The sequence below is a fragment of the Mesoplodon mirus genome, assembly GCF_964341445.2.
Source record: "Mesoplodon mirus genome assembly, chromosome: 5".
NCBI classification, from domain to species: domain Eukaryota; kingdom Metazoa; phylum Chordata; class Mammalia; order Artiodactyla; family Ziphiidae; genus Mesoplodon; species Mesoplodon mirus.
In genome coordinates this window covers 120,515,143-120,528,595 of record NC_138980.1, presented here as the reverse complement: position 1 = coordinate 120,528,595, position 13,453 = coordinate 120,515,143, and the positions used below count along the sequence as shown (strand labels likewise).

The 13,453-nt window shown below is 45.8% G+C and overlaps 1 protein-coding gene across 3 annotated transcripts in view; it reads right to left on the bottom strand.

Annotated features, from left to right (window-relative positions):
* SERINC5 (serine incorporator 5) overlaps positions 1–13,453 on the bottom strand; it is a 196,505-nt gene that overhangs the window by 85,959 nt on the left and 97,093 nt on the right. Inside the window, exons 2-4 of one of the 3 annotated variants that reach the window (XM_082624089.1) lie at positions 7,395–7,427; positions 6,908–7,006; positions 6,340–6,494 (exon numbers count right to left, since the gene is read on the bottom strand). Coding sequence is in view for 1 of the 3 variants with exons in the window: in XM_082624088.1 (XP_082480214.1) it covers positions 3,493–3,519 (27 nt within the window). In the remaining 2 variants the exon portion in view is untranslated. Of the gene's footprint in view, positions 1–3,492; positions 3,774–6,339; positions 6,495–6,907; positions 7,007–7,394; positions 7,428–13,453 lie in introns of those variants that run through there. The other 2 variants (XM_082624090.1, XM_082624088.1) reach the window with 2 other exon arrangements.

Here is a 13,453-nt window from a genome sequence, read left to right as displayed (position 1 = left end):
TGGGGGTTCCTTACTCTGTGCCAAACCCTGTACTAGAGACATTATCTCATGTAATACTCATAATAACCCTAGGAGGTATTATCACACCCATTCAACCACGGAGGAAAACTGAGGTTAATTGAGGGTAAGTGACGTGCAGTCACACCACCCCTCTGTGTCCAGATTTCCCAATTCAAATCCAGACTTGAGTCCAAAGCCCAGGCTCTTTTCTGGGTTACACATTGTTTTTGACAGTATCAGTTAAAGTCCCCCAAATTTCTATTTCCAACCTCAAACTTCTCCCAACTTAAAAATCGAACCGATGACTGGCCATCTCCATTTAATTTATAATAGGCATCTCAACTGTGACAGAGCTAGAAGAAAACTATGGGTTTTCCTTGCCAAATGTCTTCCTCCCTTCAAGCCTCCTACCTCACCTCAGTGAGGCACTATCACCTATCCAGTTGCTCGGGTCATAAACCGAATCTCTCTCATCCCCACACCCCACTTCTAACCCATGTAAAAGTCCAGCTCTACATCTACAATATGCCCAGAAGCCAATGACGCCCCACTGTAAGCACCACGACGCCCTAAATTAAGGTACCACACTCTCCCCTCCTTGGCCTAGGGCAGCAGCAGGTTGCCAGGATTCAAGCTCCGTCAAGAAGAATTCGGGCTCACTGCGGAAGCCCAGACCACTGCTCACACGCAGGAGGAGGCAGCTTAAAAGTATTCACTGGGTGGCCAGCTCTGACTGCTCTCCCTCCATGCCAGTCCCTGACAGTCAAGTCTTCACAGCACCCAAGGTGACCACTTCTGTTCCTCCAACACCCTGGAAGACTCCCTACCCAGGCCCTGATGTGGGTGCCTCTCCTCCTCTATCAGTCTCAATTCCCAGGGCATCTTCTCAGACAGACTTCCCCAGCAACCCTACCCAAAGCCACTCTGCCACCAGGACCTGTGGCAGTACCAGCACTTGCTGTTTCGCTGCTTCCATGCTTATGAAATGCCGCCCCACCCCAGTCACCGAGGGCAGAGATGACGCTTGCCTGGCTCACTGCCGTATCTCCAGCTCTTGGCACACAGGAGGTGCTGTGATGTTGTGATATGAACAGAAATATTTATTCGGTCTTCCACACAGGTGTGGGAGGCCCAGAAGACTTGGGATTGGCAGCTGGAGTGTGCGGGGGAGAGGAGGGGAGGGGGAGGAGGGCGGACCCCTAACCTGTGGGATACTAACTCCAGGTAGTGTCAGAATTGAATTGTTGTACAGCCAGTTACTATCCAGGGAGCTGGGGAACTGGCTGGTGCGGGGGTAAAAACAAAACAAAACAAGAAACCCGTACACTGATGTCATAAGTGATGTAGGTAAAAACAATGCACAGGTGCTCAAAAAATTTTTTCAAAGGATTCACAGACTTAGATATCTTCTGACAGTGCTGCATTTTTTTAATGCAAACTTAACAGCTCCATTCATACGAAATTATAGTGTCATCACCCCTTCCCTGTGTTGAAAGCCACCACAGTGAAGCCTCAAGCAGTCCCTACAAAGCAGAAGTTAATTTTCCTGTGATGAACGGCCAGGATTTGGTTCTTTCCAAAGTCCTGAGAGGGGGATTTCAGAAACAAGTCACGAGGACTTCCCTGGTGGCGCAGTGGTTAAGAATCCACCTGCCAATGCAGGGGACGTGAGTTCGAGCCCTGGTCCAGGAAGATCCCACATGCCGCGGAGCAACTAAGCCCATGCGCCACAACTACTGAGCCCGCATGCTGCAACTACTGAAGCCTGCACTTCACAACAAGAGAAGCCACTGCAATGAGAAGCCCGCGCACCTCAATGAAGAGTAGGCCTCGCCCGCACAACCAGAGAAAGCCCGCGTGCAGCAACGAAGACCCGACACAGCCAAAAAATAAATAATTTTTAAAAGTTCTCACTTTAAAACAAACAAAAAGAAACAAGTCATGAAACCCTGCCAAATATCAACCATACCAATAATTCTTTTACAAGACCCACTTGAGTACTGACAATAATTTTCAGAACCCTAAATCACCTGCTGGGAGCCACAGAAAACCTCAAGGGGCTCTCAAGGGACTGGAGAACAGGTGCCCCGAAATATCTGTAACGTAATCACTATATAATGAAGTGTCACATCAAATTAGAATTATCTCAAAATAACAACAATGAACGATTTGCAAAGCTTTCTTGAGATTTGGAATATCCTGAAAACAGCCTTTTCCCGTCCACTTTGGTCTCCAAAGCCCTGAGAAGGTGTTAAATGTCCTCCTGTTGCCTTGCCTGACTCAGGGCAAGGCATTCCACCTCAAGTTAAAAACCTCAATTTCCTCATCTCTGTAAAGGCCAGCTTGAATGCATGCCAAGTACAGTATTAGACCTCAAAAACCAAGTGATAACTTCACACGGCCACTGGAAAGAGGACGGATTATCTACCAGTGTAATCAGCGGGTTAGAGAAACCCACAGCTTAACCCCTGCATCAGTTACGGGCTGGCCTCTGATTGTCGCAAGGCTGAATGTATTAAGAAGCAAAAACAGCCCGGTATGCCCTCCGGAGTTAGACTCATTTGAGAAAACGCACCATTAAAAACTGTACAGAAATGCCGATAATCAACACGGCTAGGAAGAAGGGAGCGCGAAGTGCGCAAGGCTTTACCTACTTTTTTTTTTTCTAACTCTGCAGGAAGGAGTGAAATCAACATTAAAGGTTTAAAACTACTACTAATTCTGCCCTGATGCACTACTAACCGGTAGAAGACACCCATCCCAAGCGGACACAGGTGTTTTAAGATCTCATGAGTTAAACAGGCGAGAGTTACAAAACAGGCTCGGGCAAGTTCAGCTGAAACGGGATGGGAAGCCTCGCGCTCTACCAGTCAGCCGCGTTTGGGTCCAGACAGGGTTGGGTCGGGAGACTCGGGAAGCAGGGCTGAGTCTTCCCGGCGCCCAGACCTGAGCACCACGGTTTGGAAAGCAGTCTTCCAGACTTTCTCGAAGAAAAACAGCCAGTGCTCCAGAGCCTGGCGAGATGTCAAGTGCAACTCGTCTGGGCCATACGACCCGAGTTTCGTTCAGGGCATGGAAAAGGAGTGGCTGCCCAAACCCACGTCTTCTCCTGGGTTCATCGGGTTGGCAGAGCCAGGTGGCCTACGGAGCTGAGCACCACACACTTGTGTCCTGGGGAGGAGGCGACACGCTCCTGAAACAGTCGGGATCCTCCGCCCGAACCCTGCTCGCCCCGCCCTAAGCGAAGTTCCTAAGGCCGAACGGGAAGACCTCGGGGTAGCCTCTAGGGCTTCCCCGTGTCCCTCTGGCCCGCCCGCCGCAGCACACGGTTTTCCCCGAAGGCCGAGCGCCGCGCTCCGGCCCGGAGCACTCACCCAGGCGGCGCAGGGTCACCCACCCCACTTTCGGCGGCGGAGCTGGGACGTGCACCCAGAGAAGCCCGCGCTGCCTCGGCTCCTGGCCCGGTCTCCCGACCTGTCTCTCCCCGCTCACCTGGCCCGCACAGCACTGCGCTGACATCGTGGCGACCGACCACCACCAGCGCGCTTGCCGGATCCCAGCTTCCCTCTGGCCCTCCTGGCTCCCTTCGGCCTCGAGCGTCCCTCTGCGAACCCGCTCACGCCTCCACGCGGCGTAGCCCCAGCTGAACGCGATGCACTGAGGCCTTGGTAAAAACAACCGCAGCCAAACCCCGCCCCGCCACCACAGGCCCCGCCCCACTCGCTCGCTCCAGCCGCGGCGGCCGCCCGCAGCCCCGCCCCGTGCCCGCCCCTTCCCGGGCGCACCGCCTCCGAGCCTGCCAGCTCCGGGCTCGCGCTTCCGCTGGCGTCAGGCGGTGGGCGGTGGTCATCACTTCCCGGTGCAGCGCCGGACTGCGAAGGCTGTCCTCCAACGCGCCGGCCAGGTATTACCCGGCTCCTACGCCGGCCTGGCGGCGGTCGGTCCCCGACCCAGGAGAGCGCGGCGCCCCTAGTCCCCGGCTCTGGTGGAAGAGCTGATTGCTGACTCCAATAAATCTTGGAGCCTTTAGTGAGCGATTCTGAGTGTCCTGCACTGCACAGGCGCAATAGGGGTGGCCGGGTGCTGGTCTGTGCTGCGCCTCGCGCCAAACCGGGTTATCCACGGGATCCCTGTTCCAGAAATCCCTTTATCGCCCCATCTGCCAAGAAAATTTCTCAACTTTTGGGAAAGTTCCCTCGGCCCAAGCTTCGAATCCCTGGGCTTGGCTGTTCTGCCCTGACGTTACCATGGCACCTGGGGGATCCTGGGAGAACCCTTTCTGTGCTTCCCTGGATATTGATCTATTTTCTAATCTCTCCTCCACCACCCGCGTAAGAGCGCATCCCGGCCCAGGGACTTGGTTTGCATCCCTACTTCCTCTCGCCCAACTCCACTAAAAAAGGGTTCCCTATGTTTGTTACATGCAGAAGGCAGAGAGGGTGCCCCTAGTTTATCTCCCTACCCAAATCTTCTCTCCTCGCGGCCACTTCCCCAAGACGAGGAATTTCTGTTACTACAAACTTTGCGCCAAGGCCTTTTTACTCCTTAAAATAAGCATTACTGTATATATTTTAGAAACGAGGCAACTGAAGCCCACACAGGTTAAATAACTTGCCCTAAGCTTAACAGCAAAGCTGAAGAAGCAATACTGGGACTGGAATCCACGTGTCTGATCCCCTCGGGCATGATACAAAGCTTGACCTTAAGCCTTTGGCAAAGTAGTGTCTTTGAGGGCAGTTTAGGAGGTGGAGACTAAGAGGAAAGTCGCCTGGAAACCAATCCTTGGATTAGGAGCAGCACAAGATCTCCTAGAATTGACGCAGGCTGGGAACTGGGATCCTCTACAAGAGTGCTTGCACCTGGACAAACGTCTCCTTGAGCAATAGGATACAAAAAATTATAAGTGACTAAAAATAACTGCGCACATGCACAGTTGAGGCAAAGCTGAGCAATAGGATACAAAAAGACCAGAAACAGGGCTTCCCTGGTGGCGCAGTGGATGAGAGTCTGCCTGCCGATGCAGGGGACGCAGGTTCGTGCCCCGGTACGGGAAGATCCCACGTGCCGCGGAGCGGCTGGGCCCGTGAGCCATGGTCGCTGAGCGTGCACGTCTGGAGCCTGTGCTCCGCAACGGGAGAGGCCACAACAGTGAGAGGCCCACGTACCGAAAAAAAAAAAGAGATCAGAAACAAACTACAAGTTGTTGAGGTGTCAGGAGCTAAAGCATGGTACTGTGCATGATCCTGTCCACTGCACCACCAAAGGGGTGGACAGACCACGTAATGTATGCCTCCTGCCAAACCCACCCATCCATTCCTGTTGTTACCCCATTTAAGGACCCAAGCAGCTTCACTCCGAGATCTGGCAAGGGTACCTGTTTCTTTTTTTCTTTTTTTTGTGGTACGCGGGCCTCTCACTGCTGTGTCCTCTCCCGTTGCGGAGCACAGGCTCTGGACTTGCAGGCTCAGCGGCCATGGCTCACGGGCCCAGCCGCTCTGCGGCATGTGGGATCTTCCCGGACCGGGGCACGAACCCGTGTCCCCTGCATCGGCAGGCGGACTCTCAACCACTGCGCCACCAGGGAAGCCCAGGGCTACCTGTTTCTTGTTTTTGCTCCCTGATGCTGCAGCTCCAGCCCCAATAAAGCCTTGCCTGAAATTCTCCTCTGACCTCTTACCAACTTCTATTGATTAAAGGGTCCAAGGGCCTGGGTGAGTAACAGAAGCTCCTAGAATCTCAGCTGCCAGCATTTAGAGGAAGAGAAATAATGGAGCAGGCCCTATTCAGAACCATGGAAAGTAATGAGAGTTGGCTCTAACTAAAAATTTTAAAATAATAGTATTAAAAAGAAAAAAAAAAGGGCTTCCCTGGTGGCACAGTGGTTGAGAGTCCGCCTGCCGATGCAGGGGACACGGGTTCGTGCCCCGGTCCGGGAAGATCCCACATGCCGCAGAGCGGCTGGGCCTGTGAGCCATGGCTGCTGAGCCTGCACGTCCGGAGGCTGTGCTCTGCAACGGGAGAGGCCACAACAGTGAGAGGCCCGCGTACCGCAAAAAAAAAAAAAAAAAAAAAAAAAAAAGCATAAGCAGTATCAGACCAGTGCAGCCACCTGCTTGGTGGCAGCCTATGATTCATCAGAAGCCAAGGATCTCACCAAGACTGTCTACTTAGGTTCACTGTCGGCTGGCGTGGTCACTCTGACCCCATTTCTTGCCCTGGGAGATTACTTGCATGCCGGGAGATTCCGCTCCCCTGGGAAGAGCCAGGCAGCTTCTGGGGAGGGGGAAGATGTGAAATCTACCTACGTTGGAGCCTGCTGGGACTACAAGGTCTCCTCACCTTTTAGGAGGAGCTCAGGAAGATGAGATCCCTCATCAGGCACCACTGGGTTACAGGCAGAGCTGGTAGTAGGATCCAGGCCTCCTGAATCCTGAACTCTTTTCTTCCAAATGGATGCCAACGTGGGAGGATTCTGTGACAATATTAACATCAGCCTGGCAAAGAGAGAATATGACTTAATAACTGGAGGATTTGTAGACTGTGCCCAAGGTACCCAAAAAGCATAGTAGAAGCCTGAGCTTCTGGAGCCATAAAGTTGTAAATTTTAACTCCACCAAGAACTCGCTGGGTGACCTCTGAGCCTCAGTTTCATCATCTGCAAAATGGGGACCAATAGTGCATTAAACTCACCCCTACAGACCATGTGGTACAGGGCCTGGCCTTCATAAGCACTGACTAAATAGTAGTCCTGACTGGTATTAACAAACGAGTTAAAAAGACAATAACAAATAATCTATGCAGGCTGATTCCTCCTCCCTGCTGGAAAATCTCAAAAGAATATGACTATCGTTGACCAAAAGAAAAACGTACAATGTAAAGTGATTTGAGTTGTATTCAGAGAACTTACTGTGGACCATAGCCCAGGAGACAGCCTCTCAGATAACTCCAAATTGGGGAATTGCTCCAAAGAGATAAAGGAAGAGCCAGGATATATGTGAAGTTTTTGCTGGAAAAAAAAAAAAAATGTAGTCAAACATAAAAATATTACTGCTAATCACAAAGAACAGACATCTCAAGTTCATTATTTTAATACTTTTCTATGAATGGGAAGATACAAGAATCTGGGGTTCTTGAAATTTTTCCATAGATGTGCTTCTTAACTATATAGGGGCCAGGATGTTTTTTCCTTAGATATGCATCTTAACTATCTAGGGGCAAAATGCAGAATGCTTCCTTTTTTTCTCCATCCTGAAGTCCCCTCAGGGTGCATTGTTGGTGGGTGACAGTGGCTAATGGCTTGATCCCTGTAGAAATGGAATAGCTGGCAACATTTTTTTCTTTATGCTAGGTCTGAAGGTTTACTTCTTTCCTGGCTCTGAGGGCTTCGTACTTACTATTTAAGGTCTGGTCCATAGCATCCTTTGCATCTGTGGTCAGTTAAAACGAACAGAGGTAATGTCAGTAGACATAACATAAAACAGTGGCACCTTAATTTTATTTTAAGTACTCTGCAGGCCTTTTCAAGAAAGACAGTTGTACGCTGTTCCTAACAGAAAGGTAATTTTACAGTCCATCCCTTTTGATGTGGATTTTTCAGGAACAAGCAGTAATAGACCTGTTTCAATGGACTGTAGCTCTTGGCAGACCGTGTGAAATATTCCCCCCACAAAAATGTTCTTAAATTAACTAAATTAGCTCCTTTTATACAATTTAATTATACACATATATTTATGACATATTATAAATAACCAGCTTATAATTTGCTTTTTTCCCCTCCTGAATTTAAAGATTTTTTTTGGTTTTTCCTTTTTAGGAAGGAGAAGCCACTGTTGAGCTTAAAGACACCACTCACTGAACTGAAAACAATAGTTATATATATATGTTATTAAAGAAAAAAAGTCATACATTTGCTTTTTTCTAATTTTGAATTTAGAAAACTTCATTACAAATTTAATCTCCAGTTCAAGAAATGGCTTAAAAGCCAATAAAATTAATTATTCTAATTCCCTAAAATTTTCTCAACTTTAAAAAAAAAACCTAGTGATGTGTTATTGGTATTTAAATATAAAAGAAGAAATTTCTCCAATCTTCACTTATAAAGCTCTAGGGATCTCAGTCTAGTAGTGAAAGCTTAATTAATTTCAGTTACAAGTAAACAACGAAGTATTCATTTAGAAACAAATAGCTATAAATTTGGGACCCAGGCAAAAAATGATCGGCGTGCTATAGTGCCCCCACCCAACTCCTTATGGTAATTGCATTCTCCTTTATTTCTATTAAATTAATATATGTACAATGTATTTTAAATGTCACAAATATTACAAAACATAAAATAAGAAGTAGCATCTCCCTTCTCCACATCCTTTCTTTCAGTCCCTTCCCCAGAGGCAACCACTTTCAATTACTTTAGCAGTTTTTCCTTATTACCTCCATATTTTTTTAACATTTATTATTTTATTATTATTATTTTTCATGCCACACGGCATGAGGGATCTTAGTTCCCCAACCAGGGATCAAACCCATGCCCCCTGCAGTGGAAGCATGGAGTCTTAACCACTGGACTGCCAGGGAAGTCCCAACTCCATATTTTTAAATAATATTTTTATGCTGTTATTTCCTGATCTGTTGACTATATTTATTGTGTATTATCTTTTATGTTCCATGTGGGCTGAAATCTTAACCCACTGAGCACTTCTATCTGCTATCTTGCCAATCTAATTATATCACTTTTCATAAAATAATGTGTAATTAATTTCATAAATTAATATGTAACTCAGCTAGTAAAAATTATTCATTGCATAGCCACATAGTGTATAATAATAGCATTTCTTTCTTGTCTCTTTTTATTTTTCATTCCCATCTCCCTTTCCTGGAGAGGCAGTATATTTAGTGGTTAGGGTTAGAGAGTCTGGAGCCAGACCCTGCGATCAGACCTTTGCTTTTGTCGCTTATTAGGTCTGTGATTTTAAGCAAGTGACTTCTCTCTGTACTTCAGTTTCTTCCTCTTTAAATGCGGAGGATTAATAAAAGTATACAGCTTAAAGCACTTAAATAGCACCCAGCATGTATTAAGTGTCTGGAGTTGTGTTTGACTCGCATGGTTTTCTTTCTACCTAATCTTGATTTTTCTCCATTTGTCCATCTGATCTGTCATAATTCTTTTCTCCCAGATAAGAAACCATGTCAGATAATCTATCAATTCCATTTTCCCCAAGAGTCCTTTCTTTCTCATAGACATCTCCAAGCTACTGCAATCTGGATCCCTCCAGGCTGCTACTGATGGCTGCCATCCTGGCATTCCCCTAGCTACTCTCTTCCTGGATATCTGGCTTCCTGGAGTCCTCTTTCTTGATTTTCTCCCTTGCTTTGGTGAATACATCAGCACTTTGGGACTCCAAACCCCTTCTTTTAACCTTATATTGACTTTCCTTGACCTGATTAACTTAAAATAAAATTTATTCATCTTTATTTTTTTTTTTTTTTTTTTTTTTTTTTTTGCTGTACGCGGGCCTCTCACTGTTGTGGCCTCTCCCGTTGCGGAGCACAGGCTCCGGACGCACAGGCTCAGCGGCCATGGCTCACGGGCCCAGCCGCTCCGCGGCATATGGGATCCTCCCAGACCGGTGCACGAACCCGTATCCCCTGCATCGGCAGGCGGACTCTCAACCACTGCGCCACCAGGGAGGCCCTCATCTTTATTTTTAATTCTAATCATTCTGCTGTACCCTCGTCCTACCTTTGATTCCATTACCTCCTGTCTCCTTGACTTTCTCTCTTCCAAGCATTTTAAGCCTTTGCTTTCTATTGAATCATTCTCAAGCTCCAAACATGGTCAGATTTCTCCTAAATTAAACAACAAACGAAAACCTCATTTCAACTCAGGGACCACCCTTTCCTCTTTTCTTCGTCTTAAAACTTCTAGAAAACAAAGTTTGGTGCTCCACTCTCCTGAACTCTCTCTGGCCTGGCTTCTGTCCCTCTAGGCCACCGAAGCTGCAGCTTCTGAGGTCACTGGGGCCCCCAGCTCTTGTTCCTAAGCCTCCTATTTGCTTTAATTCCTGCTTAAAATCATTTTCTTTTTATCTCTTTATCCAAACACAGAAAGAAAATTGAATATTACTCCACTAATTCCCGTTTAGAGGAATTTTTAAAGAAGTGTGCTTTTATTTTTCCAAATTCAGCTAATGACAACAAATAAGCTAACAATGTGTTGCCTGGTCAAGATTTTTAGGGTAAATGCTTTGGGAAACCAGAGAAATCTTTTGTAATCATCCTCAGTTATTTTGTACTTAGAGAAAACTAATGATTCTTCAGCACTCAAATGGGTGCTTTAAAAGTTTTATCTCCGTATTTTAAAGATTCTCCCTTTAATCCATTTCACATTATTAATTTGCTTGGAAAGTCCTTGGAGTGTAAATAATACAAAGGAATATACTCCTATATAACACCCCAGGGAACCCAAATTCCAAGTTAATGAAGAGGGTAGAGCGTTGTTCAACAGGTTTTTCAGCATTGCTCAACCCTTCTGGGAACAAATTAATGTTTTTAAAGTCCTCTTGGACTAAGGGCCTAGTCTTCATATCAGTGGAAAGAATATATATGTATATTCTTCATATATAATATGTATATATTTCCCACACACCCCCATCTCTGAGATGTATCATTTACACTCAGATTTTAAGTTACCTCTGTCTAAGAAACCTCAGTAGGAATGTTTAGAGAGGCTTTGCGTCTCTAACTTAATTAAACTATATAGTTGTCTTTGAGTAGATTTTTGAAAGGTTCCAATTTCTTCTCTTAGAGATAAATATTTGGGTAGATCAGGCAAATAATTATTACAATCACTATTCAATCGTATTATGAACTTTAATGAACATTTCTGAAAACAACTCATTTCTGTTCTTCTGCATACCAAGGAAAATTATTTTGACTTCTTTGGTTTTAAAACTCAATCCAGAAAACTTTCCACTTCCTGATTTCAAGTAAACACATTCAGAAAAGCTTGAGGTTGGAGGTTGGGGTTTGGGGTGCTGGGAGGGGGACAAAAAAGAGAGCAGGCGTCCTTTTCAGTTTTCCTGGTTAATCCATTCTAATTAATTTCCTGAGCAGAAGAACAAGAGGTGAGCCCATTTCTTCAAATAAGAGCACTTTGTGTTGTCTTATCTTTTTAATGTGTATTTAAAGGGACTACTCCTGCTGGTTTGTTTTAAATTTGCTTCATAAGATGCATCCTTTGAAGTAAGCGATCCTTGGAGGTGATTGGTTTTAAAAGAATCACGGCCAGTTAAATGCCTGTGAAACCATATAGTTTCATGAAAATCAATAAAAGGCTTTCATTGAGGGTTTCACTTGAAAGGTGTTTACATTGTTCTGTGAAGACTGGAAAAGCAAAAGAAGCTTCCTGAGGTTCCACAGAAAGACAATCCAGCTTCTTTATTCATAATAGGATTTCAGTTACAGAAGAGCATTTTAGATTCAACAGTAGGGGAATTTTAAATGGCTGAGAAAAATTGTAAGAAAAACTTCAAAGAACATTTCATTTTTGTTTCCCTCTTTAATGCGAAAGGAAGGGAAATACACCCAGTGAAGAAAGTCAATAACTCTGAAGCCCAAATGAAAAGTTTTAAAAAACAGCTGCTTTAAGGGGGAAATAAAGAATGCATTTATTGGGCTTCCCTGGTGGCGCAGTGGTTGAGAATCCGCCTGCCGATGCAGGGGACACGGGTTCGTGCCCCGGTCCGGGAAAATCCCACATGCCGCGGAGCAGCTAGGCCCGTGAGCTATGGCCGCTAAGCCTGCGCGTCCGGAGCCTGTGCTCCGCAATGGGAGAGGCCACAACAGTGAGAGGCCCGCGTACCGCAAAAAAAAAAAAAAAAAAAAAAAAGAATGCATTTATTGAACTGACATCATCAATCAACAATTTTCAATATTTTTCTGTGTTTTCTCCTATGCTGATTCTAACAGGTTGAAAGCAAGATTAAACACTCCTATTCCTTTGCTTTATATAAAAGCAGTGGGCTTCTATTCCATAATCGGACTACATTTTTTGAAGAAGCAAATGGAACCTTAGGCACATTCATTTCTGACCCACCCCTCAAAGTATGAAATCCAAATGGGGGGGGTGTGGCACAGTAAACTGAGGCAGGGAACAAGCACCAATTTTTATTTATTTATTTATTTTGCTGGGACATAGGGACAATTAGTAGAAATGCAGAGTTAAGGCCACATTGTAGACTTGAAGCTGGAGAGGTAGAGACAAGGGAAGGAGGAAAGCAGAAGACTGTCCATTTAGCAGAGAAAAGTCTCAACTAAAATATCCCCCAAGAAAACCTTAGAAACCAATTTGTGAAAGCCCTGTGCTGTACGTAGTCTGTCTCCAGATTTACCTTCTAGCCCCGGAAAGGTTCATAGTGATGACTTCATACCTTTATCATGAGATAACTTGGGGAGATATTCCCTTTTAGAAGTACTAGGTTTCCTGCTGCTGTTATTTTTAAATTCCTCTGGAACACAGAGACTTTTGGAAAAGTAGGAGACAGAGTAGAATGTTTTAGCTTCTACCCTAAGAATAGGTGTGAGGTTCAGTGACTGGGAGAAAAAAATACCAGTAGATGTAAAGCCTTTTGGCTTTTATGTCTTTAAGAATGCCAGATGCTGACCCTACCTATATGTCCATTGCAACCATATGCACGGTGGCGATCAGCCTGGACCCTGGTCCATAGGTGATGTTGTCACCATCTTTCCTCAAGCCCTGCTCCATGGGAATCTCCAAGAGGTGACAATATTTTAACCCTGTCACCTGAAAAAAATGCACAACCTCAAAATTGAAAATGATGTCTTATTTGGCAGACCAAACTGAGGACTTAAGCCCGGGACACAGCCTCTCAGATAGCTTTAAGGGACTACTCAGAAGAGGTAAGGGAGGAGCCAGGATATATAGGCGTTTTTGCAAGAAAGACCAGGTAGTCACAACATCAGAAGATTACTGTTAGTTAAAGAAAACCAGCCATCTCAAGTTAAGGCATTTAGCGCTTTTCTATGTATGGGAAGATGCAAGAGTCTGGGCTCACCGAAATCATTCCTTTGGTATACACCTCAGCTATCTGAGTATCCTGTGCCAGTATCCTGTGCTTTCTCATCCTGAGCCTCCTCAGCGTGCACCGTCCAGAGTGACTGCAGCAGTTGACTGCTAGATGGCAGGCATCCTGTTTCTATCCTGAGTTCCCTCAGGGCTCACTCTTGGGGCCCTGTAATGTCATGGCTTGATGGCTGTAATGTAATGGCTTTGATGGCTGCAATATCCTTTGTTTACTGATATGGCGGGCAACATTTTTTCATTGATAACCTAATCAGAGTTCTCTAACTTTGGGGGTCAGTTACACAGGGAGTGCTCGGGGGCAAACAGGCCTTTGAACAGCTGTTAGTTTAGATGGAATCAAAATGTTAAGGTAAA